Source organism: Watersipora subatra, chromosome 2 (assembly GCF_963576615.1).
Source record: "Watersipora subatra chromosome 2, tzWatSuba1.1, whole genome shotgun sequence".
In the NCBI taxonomy this organism is placed as follows: domain Eukaryota; kingdom Metazoa; phylum Bryozoa; class Gymnolaemata; order Cheilostomatida; family Watersiporidae; genus Watersipora; species Watersipora subatra.
Window position 1 is genome coordinate 38,340,709 of NC_088709.1, and position 22,308 is coordinate 38,363,016.

The 22,308-nt window shown below is 38.8% G+C and overlaps 1 protein-coding gene across 1 annotated transcript in view; it reads right to left on the bottom strand.

Annotated features, from left to right (window-relative positions):
• Positions 1–20,653, bottom strand: part of LOC137387593 (calcium-dependent protein kinase C-like) — a 59,289-nt gene extending 38,636 nt beyond the window's left edge. Inside the window, exon 1 of the mRNA XM_068074059.1 lies at positions 20,440–20,653. Coding sequence (XP_067930160.1) covers positions 20,440–20,615 — 176 coding nt within the window. The 5' untranslated portion in view covers positions 20,616–20,653. The remainder of the gene's footprint in view (positions 1–20,439) is intronic.
• Between the last annotated feature and the right edge of the window lie 1,655 nt (positions 20,654–22,308).

Here is a 22,308-nt window from a genome sequence, read left to right on the forward strand (position 1 = left end):
ATCTACTGTCTACTATGCTGACCCTACCAATCTACTGTCTACTATGCTGACCTTACCAATCTACTGTCTACTATGCTGACCCTACCAATCTACTGTCTACTATGCTGACCTTACCAATCTACTGTCTACTATGCTGACCCTACCAATCTACTGTCTACTATGCTGACCCTACCAATCTACTGTCTACTATGCTGACTTTACCAATCTACTGTCTACTATGCTGACCTTACCAATCTACTGTCTACTATGCTGACTTTACCAATCTACTGTCTACTATGCTGACCCTACCAATCTACTGTCTACTATGCTGACCTTACCAATCTACTGTCTACTATGCTGACCCTACCAATCTACTGTCTACTATGCTGACCCTACCAATCTACTGTCTACTATGCTGACTTTACCAATCTACTGTCTACTATGCTGACCTTACCAATCTACTGTCTACTATGCTGACTTTACCAATCTACTGTCTACTATGCTGACCTTACCAATCTACTGTCTACTATGCTGACCTTACCAATCTACTGTCTACTATGCTGACCCTACCAATCTACTGTCTACTATGCTGACCTTACCAATCTACTGTCTACTATGCTGACTTTGCTTTTTGTCAGCCTCCCTTCTTATTTTACTAACAAATAGGTAGAGCTGTCATAGTCCTGTTAACAGCGAATTGAGGTTCAATTCACGGCTAAGGTCACCGTTGGTAACAGGAATGACATCAAACCTTAAACTGCTCTCCGCAACTAAGCATGTCACCGGTCGCTGGACATGTCTTAGCCAATGGACTCAGGCATGTCCAGCCAAGATCACAGAGCCATTGTTTGTACAACAACTAACTCCTGAAAATACGAACAGCCTCTGCTTGCGGTAAGCCCAGCAGACACACTTGATCTGCGAGGGACTGCTCACACACGCATAACATAACACGGTAATATGTTCTAGGATAAACAAGTTGTAAGACTTGCTTCCTTTTTCTCAAGTACTTTTCCTACCTCATCCCTTTTTCCATGCGCTTATCCCCTAACATTAAATAAACACATTTTTTCTGGCAAAATGCTCAAGCAAACGAAGCAAAGATGTGAGCAATTGTATCGCGAGCTGAGAAAGATTTAAGTGCTTGGTGTAGTCGCTGATGAGAGGTTGGTTGGGTGACAAAGTGAGTGATTCTCATAGCTGTAGGCTGGCGATGAAAGAGCAAGAAAGGAACGTCTGGTTATATTGATTTTTAACATGGTCTTGCACATGGTCTTGCACATGGTCTAACATGGTCTTGCACATGGTCTAACATGGTCTTGTACATGGTCTAACATGGTCTTGTACACGGTCTAACATGGTCTTGTACATGGTCTAACATGGTCTTGCACATGGTCTAACATGGTCTTGCACATGGTCTAACATGGTCTTGTACATGGTCTAACATGGTCTTGCACATGGTCTAACATGGTCTTGCACATGGTCTAACATGGTCTTTCACATGGTCTAACATGGTCTTGCACATGGTCTAACATGGTCTTGTACATGGTCTTGCACATGGTCTAACATGGTCTTGCACATGGTCTAACATAGTCTTGTACATGGTCTAACATGGTCTTGCACATGGTCTAACATGGTCTTTCACATGGTCTAACATGGTCTTGCACATGGTCTAACATGGTCTTTCACATGGTCTAACATGGTCTTGCACATGGTCTAACATGGTCTTTCACATGGTCTAACATGGTCTTGCACATGGTCTAACATGGTCTTGTACATGGTCTAACATGGTCTTGCACATGGTCTAACATGGTCTTGCACATGGTCTAACATGGTCTTGCACATGGTCTAACATGGTCTTGCACATGGTCTAACATGGTCTTGCACATGGTCTAACATGGTCTTACACATGGTCTAACATGGTGAAGACTACCAGTAGACCTGATTTAAAGTCCCATATTTTCTTTCTGAAAAAGCTAAAAAATATTAAAATAACACAATGTAAAAATAGTGCAGTCATTTGAGCAGAAGGTTTGAGAAGGCAATTGATGAGAGTTTTAAGTAGAGAATGAGATCATGATGAGACTAGTCAATGTCATGTAGGGTGCACCAAAGGTTGCACGATGATTATACGATGCAATCTTTTTTCCAACATCCAATTGAGACTTCGGACAAATGGACGAATAGACACGGGTCTTATTATACATGTAGCAAATACTTTGCGAACAATTAGCAGCTGTCAGTCTTAAATTATTGTTTACTCTCCCACGCACGCATGCTAAGAAATGACCCTAACAGACGTCCCTCTTTAGTTAGTGCACTTCTAAAAGAACGAATCGGCAGACTTCTAACACAATAGACCAATGAGAAGGCAATTACAAAACAACAAATTTGGCAACAGTAGACTTATACAATTATAATAGATACAGAAATTTAAATTTGATTTTTATCTCTCATACATCTTAGTAATGAGACAACTGGAATGGTTTACAGTTGCCCTCAGCTCAGGTACAGTTAATGCTATACCCTCGGGTACAGTTAATGTTATACCCTCGGGTACAGTTAATGCTATACCCTCGGGTACAGTTAATGCTATACCCTCGGGTACAGTTAATGCTATACCCTCGGGTACAGTTAATGCTATACCCTATAATGATTACACAGCGCGGATGGTGCGGATTTGAAATTGTATGACTATTGAGTTACCATCTTATAAATGTTTCAATAAAAATTTGCATATTAACGTGGGCCCTTTAGTAAAAAAGAAATGGAATTCTATGCCAGAGATCAGAGCGGCGCACTCCCTTGTCACTCAACAGCGCGCTTTCAAATTAGGAAGGACTGAAATGTGTAAAATGTTTAGAATGGAAGAGCTTGCGCGACAATTTCTTACGCATCTTTCGCAAGTTCCGTTTTCATCTTTTACAGACATGAAACATTCGACAAACACGAATGAGCAAGGCCACTCTACAGTAGTAGAACTGTTATACTACAGTAGTAGTAGAACTGTGAATTCATGGACATTATATCAATGATGTATCACAGGCTACATGTATATAACTAATAGTGATGTATAACAGGCTACATGTATATGACTAATAGTGATGTATCCCAGGCTACATGTATATGACTAATAGTGATGTATCACAGGCTACATGTATATGACTAATAGTGATGTATCACAGGCTATGTGTATATGACTAATTGTGATGAATCACAGGCTATGTGTATATGACTAATAATGATGTATCACACAGGCTACATGTATATGACTGATTGTGATGAATCCCAGGCTACATGTATATGACTAATAATGATGAATCACAGGCTACGTGCAATTACTATTTAGTTAGCTTGGAAACAGATGCAATCAGCAGCCAGTAGTATGTCTGTGTGTATAACTTATGATTGGTATGAGTGATCATCAACGAAGTCATGTTTCTCAATACAGGCCAAAAGAAAAATGAAAAGACAGAAATCAGGAATTATTGAGTGAGTTGAACAAAATTCTTTTAAAAGTTAGAAATATTACAGTTGTGCGGAGGCGTCGGGTTAGTGTAGTGAAGGTTGTAGTAACAGAAAGTTCATAAAATGAAACATACGATTGTGGATGTAATTGGTGTCATGAAATAGAAAACAATGTCATATGTGTGAAAGGATAAATTCAAATATTATGGGCATAGTTTACGCAGAATTTTGAAATTTGTAACACAGATGCAGAACTGAGTAATTTTGGAATAAGGCAGTATGTTCAAAGATTTTGTGATGTGATTGGTGGAAGTGTGGTCAGATGGAATATGTGATCGGGAATACACAAGTCTTAGTATAGTTAAGTCTTAGTATAGATTTCTGTAAGATAAATATCCTTAGCAATCATCAAGTCACCCTTAGACAATGACAGCAGCGTTCTACTTTTAATTATCTGGCTGAAAAATGTGACTTCCTTTGAGGATTTTTTCAAAGCATATCCTGATGCTCACAGGAGATGGCAACATACAGTGACAGCGATGCAGTGACAGCAGGTATGCTAGCCAGTCATATGACAGCAGGTATGCTAGCCAGTTATATGACAGCAGGTATGCTAGCCAGTTATATGACAGCAGGTATGTTAGCCAGTTATATGACAGCAGGTATGCTAGCCAGTTATATGACAGCAGGTATGCTAGCCAGTCATATGACAGCAGGTATGTTAGCCAGTTATATGACAGCAGGTATGCTAGCCAGTTATATGACAGCAGGTATGCTAGCCAGCTATATGACAGCAGGTATGCTAGCCAGTTATATGACAGCAGGTATGCTAGCCAGTCATATGACAGCAGGTATGTTAGCCAGTTATATGACAGCAGGTATGCTAGCCAGTTATATGACAGCAGGTATGCTAGCCAGTTATATGACAGCCATCTTCCATCAAAAGAAACATTAACAAACTGTAAATTATGATTTTGAGTTTTCAAATCTCTGCAGCCGAAGCCTACTTCTAACTGAGATATGAAATGCTCATCGGCCATCTTCATTTTACAGATATTGTTTAGCTGTTTGCTGAGTTTTATAATTTCATGATATGCATATGTTATGCTGCTGGCTGCTGGCTGCTGGTACCGATAATGACTTTGATAGAATGACTAGTTTTGTTATTATGCGGGCCTCACTAAAGACATTTCTTGCCTAGTTCAGGCTCTCTTCGAGAATATTCTTTTCGAACTATATGCCGACTAGCCAGTTAATGATCAGCCAGCAAACCTTTGCCATAACAAAACTTTGCCAAACAATTTAATAAATTAACTTTGATGACAAATTCAAAAAATGTATTAACACCCAATCAAAGTAGTTTCATCTCAGCACCAACAGAGATCAGCTTCACTTTTGAACACCTTTGAGGCATAATGTTACTGTAATGACAAGGAATCGCTCAAAATTAACAGTGATATAAGATAATATAATCTTTACTATAATAAGAGCTGTAGCCGTCTATCCATCCATATGTCCGAAGCCATGCTAAGAGCTTTGAGAAAAGAAGCCTCCCTCGCGAGGGGATTGGGCCCAGTGAGTCAGATTCAAAGGCCAGCAGCTACCATTTCACCACGCTTGATGGAATAACTCTCCATATACTGTATACTCATGGCGATCTCTCTCACTGGCTAGCGTACCAGTATAATATAATACAATGTTTTTACCACAACAAAAACAAATACCTAAAATACCAAATGATTGGACCAAGTCAATCTTGCTTCGACCGCATATATGATTAAGAACTACATGTACATTAAGAATTCATTGAACCAAAACCATGCGCTTATCTGCTAGCAACAAGTCAATGTTCAAGTTTTACAGTGTAATTAATTTAGGGCAACACACAAACATTCTTAATACAAGGACATAGTGTAGGCACACAAATAGTCTTAATACAAGGACATAGTGTAGGCACACAAATAGTCTTAATACAAAGGCGTAGTGTTGGCACACAAATTCAAATCAATAACAACGAATACAATAATCTCTCTTACTTTGTGGTTTACCTTTCACGGATTTAGTACTTCACTGAGTAAAAATGTTCTTTGAGAAAACTAAAAATTAAGAAAATGAACAGAAATAAAAAGTTAAAGATTCATATATAAACTACATGAATCTTTCTAATACTCTTGCCCATTGATATCCCTCGAGCATTATTACTGTTATTATTATTGTGCTAGCAACTGTCACGTTTCACTATGTTTCTGTTACATTTTCTAAAGTGTAAAAATGCGCTGTGATTGGAATGATGTCTGTAGAACATATACCTTAGACCATGTACTGTAGACCATACACCATATACTGTAGACCATAAACCGTAGATCATACGCTGTAGACCATAGACCGTAGACCGTAGACCATACACTGTAGACCATAGACCGTAGACCGTAGACCATACACTGTAGACCATAGACGTAGATCATAGACCGTAAACCGTAGACTGTAGACTCGAACCTGAAACTTAGTGAGTGTGATACTTTTGACCAATGATACAAACACTCCCAGGATAGGAGATGGCTATCATATGGGCAGGGTTTAATGATCGGGCTCTGTTGGGATTAACCTGAACATGGCACCAGAACAATGAGATATGCTGAATAAAGCCACTTGTAAATTTACAAACATTATGAACAATAGTGGTTATTTTACTGATCTGTTGGTTTCATTTTGTTGTCAAATAAATATAGTTGCCCAGTATTGTCACCATTATGATCAGTCAGTTGCCATTCACAAGCATTCATGATATTAATAGTCGCCATCGTGAAATAGCCTAAATTCGGTTTTAGACTTGGATTTTTAATATGGAAACTACACCGCACAGCTTTGCCTGCTGTCCTATTTTACTGGTCAGGTCAAACAATGTGACAACGATAAAAGACTCTGTCATTTTATATTAAGGGTGGCAAAATATTAATCAAAAACTAGTGGAAAAAGGGTGTGATTCGGGTGATTTTAGGTAAATTATATTTAACTTTAAGCATATACTACGACCTCTACCAATCTCAAAATTAGTAAAAATAGGTAATTTGAAATGTTTTATTTTCCATGGATCCTAGTATACCGCTAAAATTGAAAAGGGAAAGAGAGAATTACGTGTGTGCTGGTTACAGGTTTTGTTTTGTACTATGCACCGGAAATCAGGTATTATCCGCAATCGATGCATATAGGCGATAAAAATCTTGACCCAAAAACCTAACAAGGCAACACGACTGTCTCGCGAGAACTGTGTTAGCCCTGAAACCCAGGCTAGCACATACAATCCTAACAGAGCTCGATCATTAAACCTGCCCATATGATAGCCGTCGCCCATCCTGTGGGGGTTTATATAATTGTTTTGACACACACGAAGTTTGCACCGTTGTTGTAATTGGAGCAATAGATGTGCACTGTCAATGTCATAGGCAGAACTTTGAACTAAAGTTGGACCACCTGATCCCTCTAGATTCTAGAGTCTAGAAGAATACTCTGTCTGCTTTGTTTCAATATGCAAAACAATTCTACAGTTACTGTGCTTACAGATAAGTTTACAATTGTAAATATAAAATGTTTTGAGAAAGGTTACGTTTTATAAGCTTAGAGAATGGAGTGTACATATTGTTTATACGACATACATTCAAGGAAATGTTCTAACTCTAATGAACACGCCATGCATATGAATAACACCGTAACAAAGTCCAAAACCCCGCCTAGCTTAGAGACCGTTTACAGAGTTCGTTTAGAGAACATAACAAGAGACATATTGAAGTACAGACATACAGACATAGAGACATACAGACAGATGGTTTGGGCAAACCCGTTTGAGGACAGCCTCGTCTTAGTTGCTTTATGACAAACTGACTGCTACGAGATTACAAGTATTCGGCTGAATTCCTTGCCTATCATTTTCCATGTATTCCTATCCACCTACCCTGCCAACTTACCCCTCCCTACCTACCCTCCCCACCTATCTTTACCACCTACCCTCCCAACTTACCTCTCCCCACCTACCCTCCCCACCTATCCTTCCCACCTACCTTCCCAACTTACCCCTCCTCACCTACCCTCCCCACCTATCTTTCCCACCTACCCTCCCAACTTACCCTTCCCCACCTACCCTCCCCACCTACCCTCCCCACCTACCCTCCCAACTTACCCCCCCTACCTACCTTCTCACCTATCCTCCCCACCTACCCTCCCGACTTACCCCTCCCCACCTACCCTCCCCACCTATTCTACCTACCTACCCTCCCGACTTACCCCTCCCCACCTACCCTCCCCACCTATCCTTCCCACCTACCCTCCCAACTTACCATTCCCCACCTACCCTCCCCACCTATCCTCCCCACCTACCCTCCTAACTTACCTCTCCTTGGTAAAGTAAAGGCTCATTCACCCTATGCTCGCCATATGTCCGCATTGTCTTCTCGACAATTATTCGTCGATTACTTGCACCATAACTTATGGTCGATTACTTGCACCATAGCTGATGGCATTATTGAAGCAACGCGGATACACTGGGGAAGTTTGCGACTGTCAAACTTTCCTGACAGTTCACCGGGCATCCACAACAGCGCATGCACCAAACGATCGCTTTGACGCTGATGATTAGCCGTTGGATATTGTTCAATCTATATTTTTTTTATGACAGTCGCTGCGAGACTAGTATTTCATCATTTCCACGATCAGATTGTATAATGAGAATGCTATGGCCATGGATCATTCCTGATGTAACCGTGGATGGATTTGTGATAGTGTGAAGAATGTCATTTTAGAGAATCAGTGAAGTAATGGGGGATCAACACCACATACGGCGATTAAGTGTGAATCTGCCTCTATATTAAGTTTGTTTAAGATTTAAAAACATTGTGGTTAGCAGAAACAACCGGCTATAGCTGTGTGTAAAAAAGACAGCCCAACTATTGTTGCTTATGAGCTGGTGATCTGAGGATCTAATAATTGTTTAAGTGATATCGTAAGCAAAGCTCGTCGGCACGTTAGCCCGTTAGCCCTTTAGCGACAGCTAATACGTTCAATCATTGATTGACGCTGTCAGGGAGATTACGCTGTCAGGGAGGTGAACCTGAGCTTATCAACAACCAGACTGATGTTTTTGACTGAATCTGTCTGAACAACTTCCTCTATGCAGTTTAATTATTCTGAAAGAAGACAAAAGTTACGGGCACTCATTGAATCATACCATGTGTTCCTGCAATTTGTACCAGCTGTTTTAGACGCATTTAGGTATTTAGGTCTAGCAGTTAAGAGGAGCGATGGAGAAACCCAAAGAACATCAGCTGAAAAGGTTTTAACCAGCATATGAAATGGTTAAACTAAATTGTTGAAGCAAGAGATGTCTAGAGGTGGAACAAGTACTCTTACATACGCATATGTCCGCCTACATACACGTATCTCCTCTTACATACATATGTGTCCTTTTACATTCATATATTTACTCTTACATACATATATGTCCTCCTACATACATATATGTCCTCCTACATACATATATGTCCTTTTACATATACATATTTCATCCCCAATACATATATGTCCTCTTACATACATATATGTCCTCTAACATACATATATGTCCTCTTAAATACACATATGTCCTCTTACATACATATGTGTCCTCTTACATACATATATGTACTCTTACATACACATATGTTCTCTTACATACATATGTGTCCTCTTACATACATATATGTACTCTTACATACATATATGTCCTCTTACATATACATATGTCGTCCTACATACATATATGTCCTTTTACATACATATATGTACTTTTACATGCCTATATGTCCTCCTACATACATACATGTCCTCTTACATATACATATTTCATCCCACATACATATATGTCCTCTTACATACATATATGTCCTCTTACATATACATATGTCGTCCTACATACATATATGTCCTTTTACATACATATATGTACTTTTACATGCCTATATGTCCTCCTACATACATATATGTCCTCTTACATACATATATGTCTTCATTACATACATATATGTACTCTTACATACATATATGTCCTCTTACATACATATATGTTCTCCTACATACATATAATTATGTCCTCTTACGTATAGATATGTTTGAAAAAAATTATAGTAAGTGATCCAACTGGTCACTTGTGTTCAGACAGCGCCATCAGCCTTATTAGGACTGTATCTATAGCCAAGCAACGGCGAATGGGCAGAGGTGACAACCAAAGCCCCTTACGATTGATAGAAGAAGAGAAGATAGAAGAGAGGTTGTGACCTTCATGACAAAATCATAACTGCGCATTAATAAGGATGTACTCACTGATGCCCAGATGTAAAATACATAGTGGGTGCAATAAACAGTTGTCTAGATATCTATGTAGTTGCATTAGCAGTGCAGCAGTAAACACGTCATAGCCATGAGGTATGCAGTATAATTGCATTACATACTTTCACTACTGCGCAGTACAAAGCATACATGCAGTACAACTACTTTCTAATGCACAGTAAACAGTACTGGTGCAGTGGCGATGCTGCCTACCGCCCTTCTGACCATACTAGACACAGGAACTTATGTATTTCTCTGTACATACATGTGCAGTACATTTTTGTAATGCTATGGGAGTTAGAGCACAAGTTCATGAGCTTACTAAACATAGTATTTGACAATTTGCATGTTGACTAAAATACAGGTTCTTGAAAAGCCAGCATTTTCAGTTGATTCACAGTATCAACTTCATATTAATGTGCAGTTTCAGTACACAGTTAGTCTCAAGTTTAGATAAGAAGCACTGAGTTGCTGAGTTTTAGGTAAAACGGCATGGGAGTGAATGCGCAATAGATCACAGTGGGCAAATTGTGGTATCAAACGGAGTTGCTACACCGACATCCCAAATCATACATTAATGTAATATGTCAGCAACACAGCTGACAGCAGACAACATGTGTATTTACTCTCATGTAGGCACCTCCTAATAGGCCAATTAGTGTCTCCCTGAGTGCAACTGACATGCAGTAGTCTTTGTCATACCAAATTATGTAAGACTAGTACGCTTGCCAGCGTTGTACACTGTGAGAGATCGTCATGAGTAATCAGTGTATGAAAAATTATCCCATGTGGCAGAAAGGCTCCTAGGTAGGGTAGAGGTAGAATGCGCGCTTCTGAATCTACTATATGGTGTTTGATTCCTGTGCTGAGGGATCTTTTTTTTTATCACTCTTAGTGTGGCTTCGCACCAACGAACAAACAGACACAGCTCATATTATAGTAAAAATCTGTAATAAGTCATGGCATCAATCACAGTATCAGTCACAGTATCAGTCACTGTATCAGTCACTGTATCAGTCACTGCATCAGTCATTATATCAGTCACTGCATCAGTCACTGTATCAGTCACTGTATCAGTCATTGTATCAGTCACTGTATCAGTCACTGTGTCAGTCACCGCATCAGTCACTGCATCAGTCACTGCATCAGTCACTGTATCAGTCACTGCATCAGTCACTATATCAGTCACTGCATCAGTCACTGTATCAGTCATGGTATCAGGCACTGTATCAGTCACTGTATCAGTCACTGTATCAGTCATTGTATCAGTCACTGTATCAGTCATTGTATCAGTCACTGTATCAGTCATTGTATTAGTAAATGTCCACTGAGCCTTCAAAAGTTGTAATACACTGCAGAATTACTGCATACTGCACTGCAAGGACACAGTGCAGAGGTAATGCCTCACAACTGCAGATAAAGTTGCAATAAGCTCAACTTATCCACATCCCCAGCACAACACAGCCATGAAATTGATTTATGTTATTTATAAATTGTAAGATACAAGTTGTTTGGTATTTGAACAGAGTATTTCTGCATTCAATCAGAAATAAAGTACACACTTGCCAGTACCGCACTGACAAATTACTTAAAACTAGGGTGCATCTCAGCCTGTGAGTGCGACATTGTTCCTACACCAATGTGATCCTACACCAATGTGATCCTACACCAACTGCTACAATTTTTGTCTTGTGTCACTCGAATCTAAGTCATTTTTTTCATTTGTTGTTTGATTATGTCTACAAGGTGTACAACAGTCTATAAACTGCAAAAGTGCAGCATTATGTTTCTCTCCAAAGAAAAATATTGTTAGACAACGAATTCCTAAAGAGCTCATGTTTTATGCTCAGTCAAAACAGCAGTACGACTTTTAGCTTAGAGTTGTAGATATTTACAAGTGCTGGTCATTAGGAGGTAGTTAGTAAAGCTCAGCGCATTCTTACTCGCTGACCTATGAGCAGCAGCTGAAAGCATGCAACAGTTTAATTACGACCAGCTTGAACGTTGCATTTACAACAACATAGTAGACCGCCGTTTTGTGGATGCTTTCAAGATGGCCTGCAGTATTTTGGCACATGTTTGTTGCATTTATGCAACAAACATGTGATGCAACAGGGCACGACACAAACAGACTGTCGACACAAACAGACTGTCGCAGGCGTGTTATGGTTTATTGTGGTTTTGTGGCTTCACATCTTTACCAATTTTTTTATTAACAGTTGAAGATGAACTTATCTAAAGTTAGTATATTTCATCGGAAAGTATTTTTTATCATTTGCGATTGTTTTTAATGTTTGAAGTGATCTGACTGCCAGGATGTTTCAAGGTTAAAATTGACAAAACTTGATCACGGTTAAAATGCTCAGATCCAAGCAAAAGAGTGATTATGGCATCTATAGTTGCACTTCAGCAGAGAGACTGACAGAATAGAGACATGTATTTTTCCTCTTCTTATTAACGACGATCAAGTTTTGTCATTTTAATTTTAAAATGTCCTGGTAGTCGATCACCTCAAAAATCAAAACAATCGCGAGTGATATAAAAATACCAATTTCTCTGATCTGCAAAATATTGTGTGTAAACTCATCTTTAAAATCAGCAGCGTTGAGCCACAGCATCAGCCATGATATTTATTTTATTATTTATATTTACAATCAAAATTTTAAAGAAGCACAAAAGCATTAGGTGTACATGTGGTGATAACTACCAGTGCCATTAGAATTAACAGTGAGTTGTTTTGTTGCTTTCTAATTGCACATTATTAATATTATTATTGTAAAAAGTTTTTTTTCACAGTCGTGCTGTGGTAGGTTTTAGTCCGTATTGAGTCCGGGCCTTAAAGGTTGACTTGCAACAAAATTCACATTACAGTTATTTGGTATCATAAGATTCACCATGTCTTACTCTGTTGTGTTGTAGGTGCCAAATATGTGGAAATGTGATTACAAGCTCTTAAAAGCTAAAGAACAAACAGTTAATCGCAGCCACACGAGACCGCCGTAGTTTGTATTCGCTTTCCAAAACGGTTCAAGTGTGACGTAATTGCTACAGGATGGTTTCTGTTTACACGTTCATGCAACCTCATTCGTCGAAATATTTTCACAAATATACTTCACGCCTTCAATAAAACCATGTCTATTGTTTTTACGCGTCCGTTTCATCGTCATTGTAATGCTGTCACTTTTAGCACTGATATCTTTTAACTTACCGTAAAAAATCGTTAAACTTTGTAACCTTAGCTCAAAGAAGTACATATCATTGTCTGATAATCATGACGAGCCTGTTGGTTACCTCTGATAATCGAAAAGTGCTGCAAAATTTATTTGCGAAGTATTGGGTCACGTAATCAGATTACGACTTGACGATTGAATAATGCCGAAACAAAACTGTAAAGTAGCGAGCATCTATATTTAATACGGGGACTTCGGTAAAACCCGATGTGTTTGCCATAAACTAGTGCTACGATATGTTTTATAGTGAGCTTTTTATTGGCCTTTCAATACACGTGAGAACATCACGTGACAAGACGATAACCAAACTGTAATGACAACGTCAGATAAATAAACAGATTCCAATCTACGGCGGCTTTTCGTTTTTGAGCTCTTAAGGGCTTGTAATCACATTTCCACGTATTTGGAACCTACAACACAACATAGTAAGACATGGTGAATCTTTTGATACCAAATAACTGTAATGTGAATTTTGTTGCAAGTCAACCTTTAACAAAAGGCCAAAGGATCCAACATCTTCCTCAACTCCACTAAGTGAGGACCTTCTACAATATGTGAGCTGTTCCTAAGATGGCTGTCTTCTGTATAGTCTCAAAAGACACGTTTACTCCTACCTCGGCCAGGTATGCCTCATTGATATTGTTCCGAGTGCACCAATTTCTATCGGTATCACTTGTCTTCACCTTCCACAGTCTGTTTATCTCGGACCCAAGCTCTTTGTATTTACCAATTTTCTCATCTTCCTTCTGTACTACCCTTGTGTCTCCAGGTATTGCTATGTCTATGACCTGACACTGTTTGGTTTTTTGTTTATTAGTATCAGGTCTGGTCTTCTAGCTTCAATAACCTTGTCTGTCTGCATGGTAGTCTACTATGAAGTCCCATAGTAGCTTCACTTGCTCATTCTCCAATACAGCTTCTGCACGGTGGTCGTACCATTTTTCTGTGTATGCTCCAGTGCACTGCACTTGCCACTTTGTCATGCTACGCTTTATATTCTGTCTGTGCGATCTTGCTGCATTTGCTGACTACTGGTATGTGGGACACTGTTTCAGCTTTCTGTTTCATCTATTATTATTATTATAATTATTATTACTGTTTGTATCATTATTATCACTATAGTTATCGCTATGGTTATTATTATGTCTTGAGTTGTTTGCTAATAGCAAAATATTAAGCAGAATTGAATTTTCATGTAAGTGCATTTTTCTTCTTCTTATTTTATTTTTTCAAAGTAAATAAGGAACTACTGATGCCTACTTGGGAAAACATCTACATTTCAACAAGTTTTATAAGAACATTGTCTCGCAAGCATGACGCTGAAGATGACAAAACATTTTTGTCTTGATAGAAAGGACTTATGTTGTTTTATCTGCTAGAATTTTAGATAGCAAAAATTATGCAGTTACACACTAGGGAAGAATAAGCTGATTAGGCCTTTTTATACAGCAGTTAGCGCGAGGTTTGATGAAATATGGCTGACCTTGGTCTTTCTATGAATTCAATATTTTCATCTAGGTAGTTGACAGAGCCGATATAGCTATGGAAGTTATTACTGCCGTCCCACGTTTGAAATTGAACACCAAAACATGATCTTTACACTAAGCACTGATTCCAAACTTGTTTGGGCAAGTGCTGGCCAGTGCTCCTTAGGGTGGCAGCAAGCCACGCTGGCAGGTGCTCCTTAGACTGGCAGCAAGAGCATTAGAAGTGGAGACGCGTCAGGAACCTCCTGAACGTGATGTATAGTTTATTATAAGATAGAGATGCTAAAAAGCCTAAGGCTAAGGACGACAGCCATTCCAAGAACTCTGTGTTAATCCCATGAGTGTAATGAATGCAACGATATGTTAAGCAAATGACCTCGCATGGCCTAAGGCAAAACACAATCAATGTGTTTGCTTCATTTTGTTAATAGCCTAATCTCCGAGTGTCCTTACAACACTACTAGCTGTTGTCAAACGCTATATATTCATGAGTAACTGTAATGCAGGCAGGTATTAGAAAAATTCTTAAAACCTTTACTATAATAGGAGCTGTGTCCATCCATCCGTCTGTCCATATATCCGTCTGTCCACCCATCTGTCCATATATCCGTCTGTCCATCCGTCCATCCATCCATCTGTCTGTCCATCCATCTGTCTGTCCATCCATCTGTCTGTCCATCCGTCTGTCTGTCCATCCGTCTGTCTGTCCATCCGTCTGTCTGTCCATCCATTTATCTGTCCATCCATCTGCCTGTCCATCTATCTGTCTGTTCGTCCGAACCAACAGTTTGATGTTCGGAAAAAAGACGGCATCACACTGGATTTGAATTCTGGACACCTGGCTTAGCAGCCAGCCACACTGCCAACTGCCCTACTCAGCCACAGCACAAAACTTCGGAATAATATTTATTACATTTGACAATCTCCTTCACGGGCGCACCGGACTGCTAGGGTACTGGTACAAATAAAATGTTCGTAGGAATGTTGCTCTCTATGTCAACAACTGCTATTGTGATATAAGTTCCACTTGAGGCTACCATAAGGGTTTGTGTATCAGGATGAGCTGTGTAGTCACTCGATCCGATCCGATTCGACTGTGCATGACCTAACGTGCAACTCACAGTTGACAAACATATTAGCTAATTAGCCTGAAGGGTGAAAGGTATGCCGATCTCAATGCTTTTTGCAAAACAATTTATGATTTTTGTAGCCCTAGAGCTAGTTTAGAATAGATTTGTTTAATCATCTATCATAGAACTATCAAGAATAAGAGAGCTTGTATAAATATACACACTGGTAGCTTTTTAGCTGAAGAAAAAATGGTTATATGTAATGATGATGCAGCGACCAAAGGCGTAGGAGCAAAGGCTAACTCAGTAGCCTAGACATCTTATTGAATGGATTCAGCTTTAAAGATTGGGTGGTTACCACCCTGTCAATGAAAACCAAGCAATATATTTTGTATTTTGTATAACTCAAAAGAACACATTGTGTAGTTTAGCATTAAAGTCAAATTACATGCATGTTTACTAGAAGAACACTGGCTATGTCCTCACTCAAACATGTCAATAAGAAGGACACTGGCTATGCTCTTACTCAACCATGTCAGCTAGAAGAACACTGGCTAAGCCCTTGCTCAAACATGACAATAATCAGAACACTGGCTATTTCATTGCCCAAACATGTCAACTGAAAGAACATTGGCTACGTCCATAACTTGTTTAAATAAAAATTTAATATATTATTTAAAAGAATCAAAAAATACAATTTATGTGACTTTGAGAAAATGCGCTAAAAAGAACACTTATTAGGCTCCTCCGCTTTTGCAGTGTATAAAACTGAATGAAAATAATGGAATATTGAAACCACGAATCATCTGGGCAAGAATGGCAAATAAGGCTTGCTTATAAGAACTGCATAAAATATACAATATTTTTGCTGCTCAGAAACAGTTGCAGACCAGATCTTTACACCTGTTGTATAGGCTGAAGTTTAATATATGTAACAGTCAATGACAGCAATGTCTTAGCATTCAACTGTGTGTATAGCCAGCCTCCTTAGCATAAAAAACAACAGGAACAATACTATATCTGCCTCCGACCTATTCTAGTAGCCATTCCGCTGCAAGACACACCAGCTTTCTCTCCAGAACACAGAGACTTATTTAGTAACAACACTGTACCAACATGTAACAACACTGTACCAACATGTAACAACACTGTACCAACATGTAACAACTCTGTACCAACATGTAACAACACTGTACCAACATGTAACAACACTGTACCAAGATGTAACAACTCTGTACCAACATGTAACAACACTGTACCAAGATGTAACAACTCTGTACCAACATGTAACAACACTGTACCAAGATGTAATAACTCTGTACCAACATGTAATAACACTGTACCAAGATGTAACAACTCTGTACCAACATGTAACAACAACTGTACAAACATGTAACAACACTGTACCAAGATGTAACAACACTGTACCAAGATGTAACAACTCTGTACCAACATGTAACAACAACTGTACAAACATGTAACAACACTGTACCAACATGTAACAACACTGTACCAACATGTAACAACACTGTACCAACATGTAACAACACTGTCTTAATTGCTGTTTACGCCAGTAAAATCTTGTAAGAATGAAGCTTTGACACGTGATACAATGGGCAAAGACAAACAGAAGTTTAGAACGATAGCAGTCAGAATCAGCAGAGTGGAGACTAGCTAGCGCTTATGTTAGCAAGTCTTCAGTAAAGGCATCTCAAGTGTATTAAATTCAATAATGAACACAGGAAACGTCTTCTTACTTTATTTCTATATTCTATAGCTTGTTGCGATGCCATGAGTATAAAATAGAGCAGACCATCTGCTTGTCACTTCTCACTGTATACTCCTTGATACCCAATACAAAATCAAACACTTGTCGCATCACACTATTTACAAGTATTGCTGGGACCTACAGAAGGCCATAGCATTATAGCGCTTTAGCTTTATATCGTTGTAGCTTTATATCGTTATAGCTTTATAGCTCATTCTTTTTGCAGTAACTATAGCACCATTGTAAAAGACCGACCAATGTCATAACAGCCATATCTCAACACATGAGTGATCTGCATGTCATAACAGTCATACCTCGACATTTGAGTGACCTGTGTGCCCCAACATACGAGAAATATGAGAAACAAGCAAAATTGTGAGCAAGTTATTGCTTTGAGATAAAAGACAAATTTAAAATATGAGCATATGAGACGATTTTCGAAGCAGCCACTAAGTGGCTGAGTATGCAAGAGGCCGCTTTCAAGAACAGCCACTAAGTGGCCGAGTATGCAAGAGGCCGCTTTCAGGAACAGCCACTAAGTGGCCGAGTATGCAAGAGGCCGCTTTCAGGAACAGCCACTAAGTGGCCGAGTATGCAAGAGGCCGCTTTCAGGAACAGCCACTAAGTGGCCGAGTATGCAAGAGGCCGCTTTCAGGAACAGCCACTAAGTGGCTGAGTATGCAAGAGGCCGCTTTCAGGAACAGCCACTAAGTGGCCGAGTATGCAAGAGGCCGCTTTCAGGAACAGCCACTAAGTGGCCGAGTATGCAAGAGGCCGCTTTCAGGAACAGCCACTAAGTGGCCGAGTATGCAAGAGGCCGCTTTCAGGAACAGCCACTAAGTGGCCGAGTATGCAAGAGGCCGCTTTCAGGAACAGCCACTAAGTGGCCGAGTATGCAAGAGGCCGCTTTCAGGAACAGCCACTAAGTGGCCGAGTATGCAAGAGGCCGCTTTCAGGAACAGCCACTAAGTGGCCGAGTATGCAAGAGGCCGCTTTCAGGAACAGCCACTAAGTGGCTGAGTATGCAAGAGGCCGCTTTCAGGAACAGCCACTAAGTGGCCGAGTATGCAAGAGGCCGCTTTCAGGAACAGCCACTAAGTGGCCGAGTATGCAAGAGGCCGCTTTCAGGAACAGCCACTAAGTGGCCGAGTATGCAAGAGGCCGCTTTCAGGAACAGCCACTAAGTGGCCGAGTATGCAAGAGGCCGCTTTCAGGAACAGCCACTAAGTGGCTGAGTATGCAAGAGGCCGCTTTCAGGAACAGCCACTAAGTGGCCGAGTATGCAAGAGGCCGCTTTCAGGAACAGCCACTAAGTGGCCGAGTATGCAAGAGGCCGCTTTCAGGAACAGCCACTAAGTGGCCGAGTATGCAAGAGGCCGCTTTCAGGAACAGCCACTAAGTGGCCGAGTATGCAAGAGGCCGCTTTCAGGAACAGCCACTAAGTGGCCGAGTATGCAAGAGGCCGCTTTCAGGAACAGCCACTAAGTGGCCGAGTATGCAAGAGGCCGCTTTCAGGAACAGCCACTAAGTGGCCGAGTATGCAAGAGGCCGCGTTCAAGAACAGCGTCAATCGGTCTTCCTTGTCGTATCAGCTTGAAAAAGTTTTAAAAACGTCGGCTAAAGGAAATAGTGAGAACGAGGCAAAACGAGCCATTCTGAAAGAAAATGATAAAAGATGAAAGTGAAAACAAAATTAAAATTAAGGATAAGTTTCCAAAAGTTAGTAGATTTCATCGGAAAGTATTTTTCTATTATTTGTGATTATTTTTAATGTTTGAAGTGATCTGACTGCCAGGATGTTTCAAGGTTAAAATTGACAAAACTTGATCACGGTTAAAATGCTTAGATCCAAGCAAAAGAGTGATTATGGCATCTATAGTTGCACTTCAGCAAAGAGACTGACAGAATAGCAACGCTCAACACTGCTACTTGAACGCAACAGTCAATATCAGTTAAATATGTGTTAAGTTAAATATGTGTTAAGTTAAATATGTGTTAAGTTAAATATGTGTTAAGTTAAATATGTGTTAAGTTAAATATGTGTTAAGTTAAATATGTGTTAAGTTAAATATGTGTTAAATTAAATATGTGTTAAGTTAAATATGTGTTAAGTTAAATATGTGTTAAGTTAAATATGTGTTAAGTTAAATATGTGTTAAGTTAAATATATGTTAAGTTAAATATGTGTTAAGTTAAATATGTGTTAAGTTAAATATGTGTTAAGTTAAATATGTGTTAAGTTAAATATGTGTTAAGTTAAATATGTGTTAAGTTAAATATGTGTTAAATTAAATATGTGTTAAGTTAAATATGTGTTAAGTTAAATATTTGTTAAGTTAAATACGTGTTAAGTTAAATATGTGTTAAATTAAATATGTGTTAAGTTAAATATGTGTTAAGTTAAATATGTGTTAAGTTAAATATGTGTTAAGTTAAATATGTGTTAAGTTAAATATGTGTTAAGTTAAATATGTGTTAAGTTAAATATGTGTTAAGTTAAATATGTGTTAAGTTAAATATGTGTTAAGTTAATGTTGTGTAAGTTAAATTTAAAGTTAATGATATACAGCTTCACAAATGTGCAGCGTACCGAACGTGTTGCGGTCAAGTCTCTCACACCCCGTTTGCGCTACCGTCAGTCTTGAAGGTAAGAACTCCACACAGTGCTATATATAATTACATGTATGTTAAATTTTATAGCAGATCATAATCACTAGATAGGTATTTGTTACTTTATGAGTGTAGGTAGTGTATTGCAACAATTAAAAATGTGTTTTCCATTGCAATATCCTGTTTTAGGTGGTTTTATCAAATAATGGCAAGAGATGAATTTGTATTTAGTTATTTATGCAGCTTTAGGTTTTACACCATTCCAGTTTGTTAATGAAGGAAGAGAGCCGATATGTTATGCATTGGCTACACATAAAGTGTTTTGTTAATAGACGCTCAGATCAGCAGGATACAATAGTCACATACAAGTTTATACGGTAAGAATGAGCCATCTAAATTCTTTGAAAGTAATGCACATCTACAACAAGAACTGAGGCTATCTGAGTAAATTGAGGTACATCTATATAACCCACCAAATGAACTCCTTGCAGTGACTACAGAAAGTTGGTGTCTTGAAGAATCTGGCTACAAACTTGTGGTTTTTTACAATAGTAACGTTTTTCTGTCTGACTGCGCCTCTCCGCTGAAACTTTCTTGGCTTCCTAGTAGACCCAGCATCAGAATCAGATAGCTGCGAACTTACGCTCATATTGACTCAGAGAATACTGCAACGCTGACTACAGGGTGCCGTTGCTTGTTTAGATATGAGCGCATAAAGCTCTTGCAGTTAATTTATAATCCGTTAGGGCTTATGCCTGATTGGTCAGTTATGATGCGCCTGGGCATCATCATTGATGCTAGAAATCTAGCAGTAAACAAAACAGCTGATGCGGTGCAGACAATTACTAACTACACTCTCTTTCAACGTCTGAGAACTGCATTTCGTTGCACTGGATTTATAAAACAAAACCATGTGAACAAGCGATGTAAGGGCAAACATTCACAAGGAGGATGCTAAGTGCGGCCACCGACAAACAGTAATAATGACTCACAGCTAAGGACAAGCTGAAAATGGGCTGCCCTGAGCAATAGTACAGAATTCGCTATCATTGACAACTATGTAACCTGACTGCACCCAATGTTGAACCATATTAATGTCTAACCTGGTTAGCAGTTGAGAGAGCTTGAATTCTAATCTCCATAAGTTCGTGTTCACGGAACTGCGCGTGTTTGACATCAGAGACCAGAGGAAGTTTAAGCATGAAACTGCTTGTCATCTATGTATGTAGCTGAACTTAAATATCTCTGTCAAGCATTATACGTCTGTTGATTTTCAATAACTGCCGCTGAGCTACTTATTAAAAGATATATACATGAGTACCTATCCGGGTATACAGATTTATATACAATTACAACCATAGAGAAGATATATACATGAGTACCTATCCGGGTATACAGATTTATATACAATTACAACCATACAGAAGATATATACATAAGTACCTATCTGGGTGTACAGATTTATATACAATTACAACCATACAGAAGATATATACATGAGTAGCTACCCGAGTATACAAATTTATATACAATTACAACCATACAGAAGATATATACATGAGAACCTACCCGAGTATACAGATTTATATACAATTACAACCATACAGAAGATATATACGTAAGTACCTATCCGAGTATACAGACTTATATACAATTACAACTATACAGAAGATATATACATGAGTACCTATCCGGGTATACAAATCTACATACAATTACAACCATACAGAAGATATATACGTAAGTACCTATCCGAGTATACAGATTTATATACAGTTACAACTATACAAAAGATATATACATGAGTACCTATCCGGGTATACAAATCTACATACAATTACAACCATACAGAAGATATATACGTAAGTACCTATCCGAGTATACAGATTTATATACAGTTACAACTATACAGAAGATATATACATGAGTACCTATCCGGGTATACAAATTTATATACAGTTACAACTATACAGAAGATATATACATAAGTACTTATCTGAGTATACAGATTTATATACAATTACAACCATACAGAAGATATATGCATAAGTACCTATCAGAGTATACAGATTTATATACAATTATAACCATATAGAAGATATATACATGAGTACCTACCCGAGTATACAAATTTATATACAATTACAACCATACAGAAGATATATACATGAGTACCTATCCGAGTATACAGATTTATAAACAACTAGCTGCATTACCCGTGTTTAGGAACAGATTTACGTAAAGCAATAGTTTTATCGAGAGTTGTCTTTCATACTGTAAAACAACTCCAAAAGTTCAATCTACTGAAATTTTGGTGCTGATCAGACTGCATACACATATGC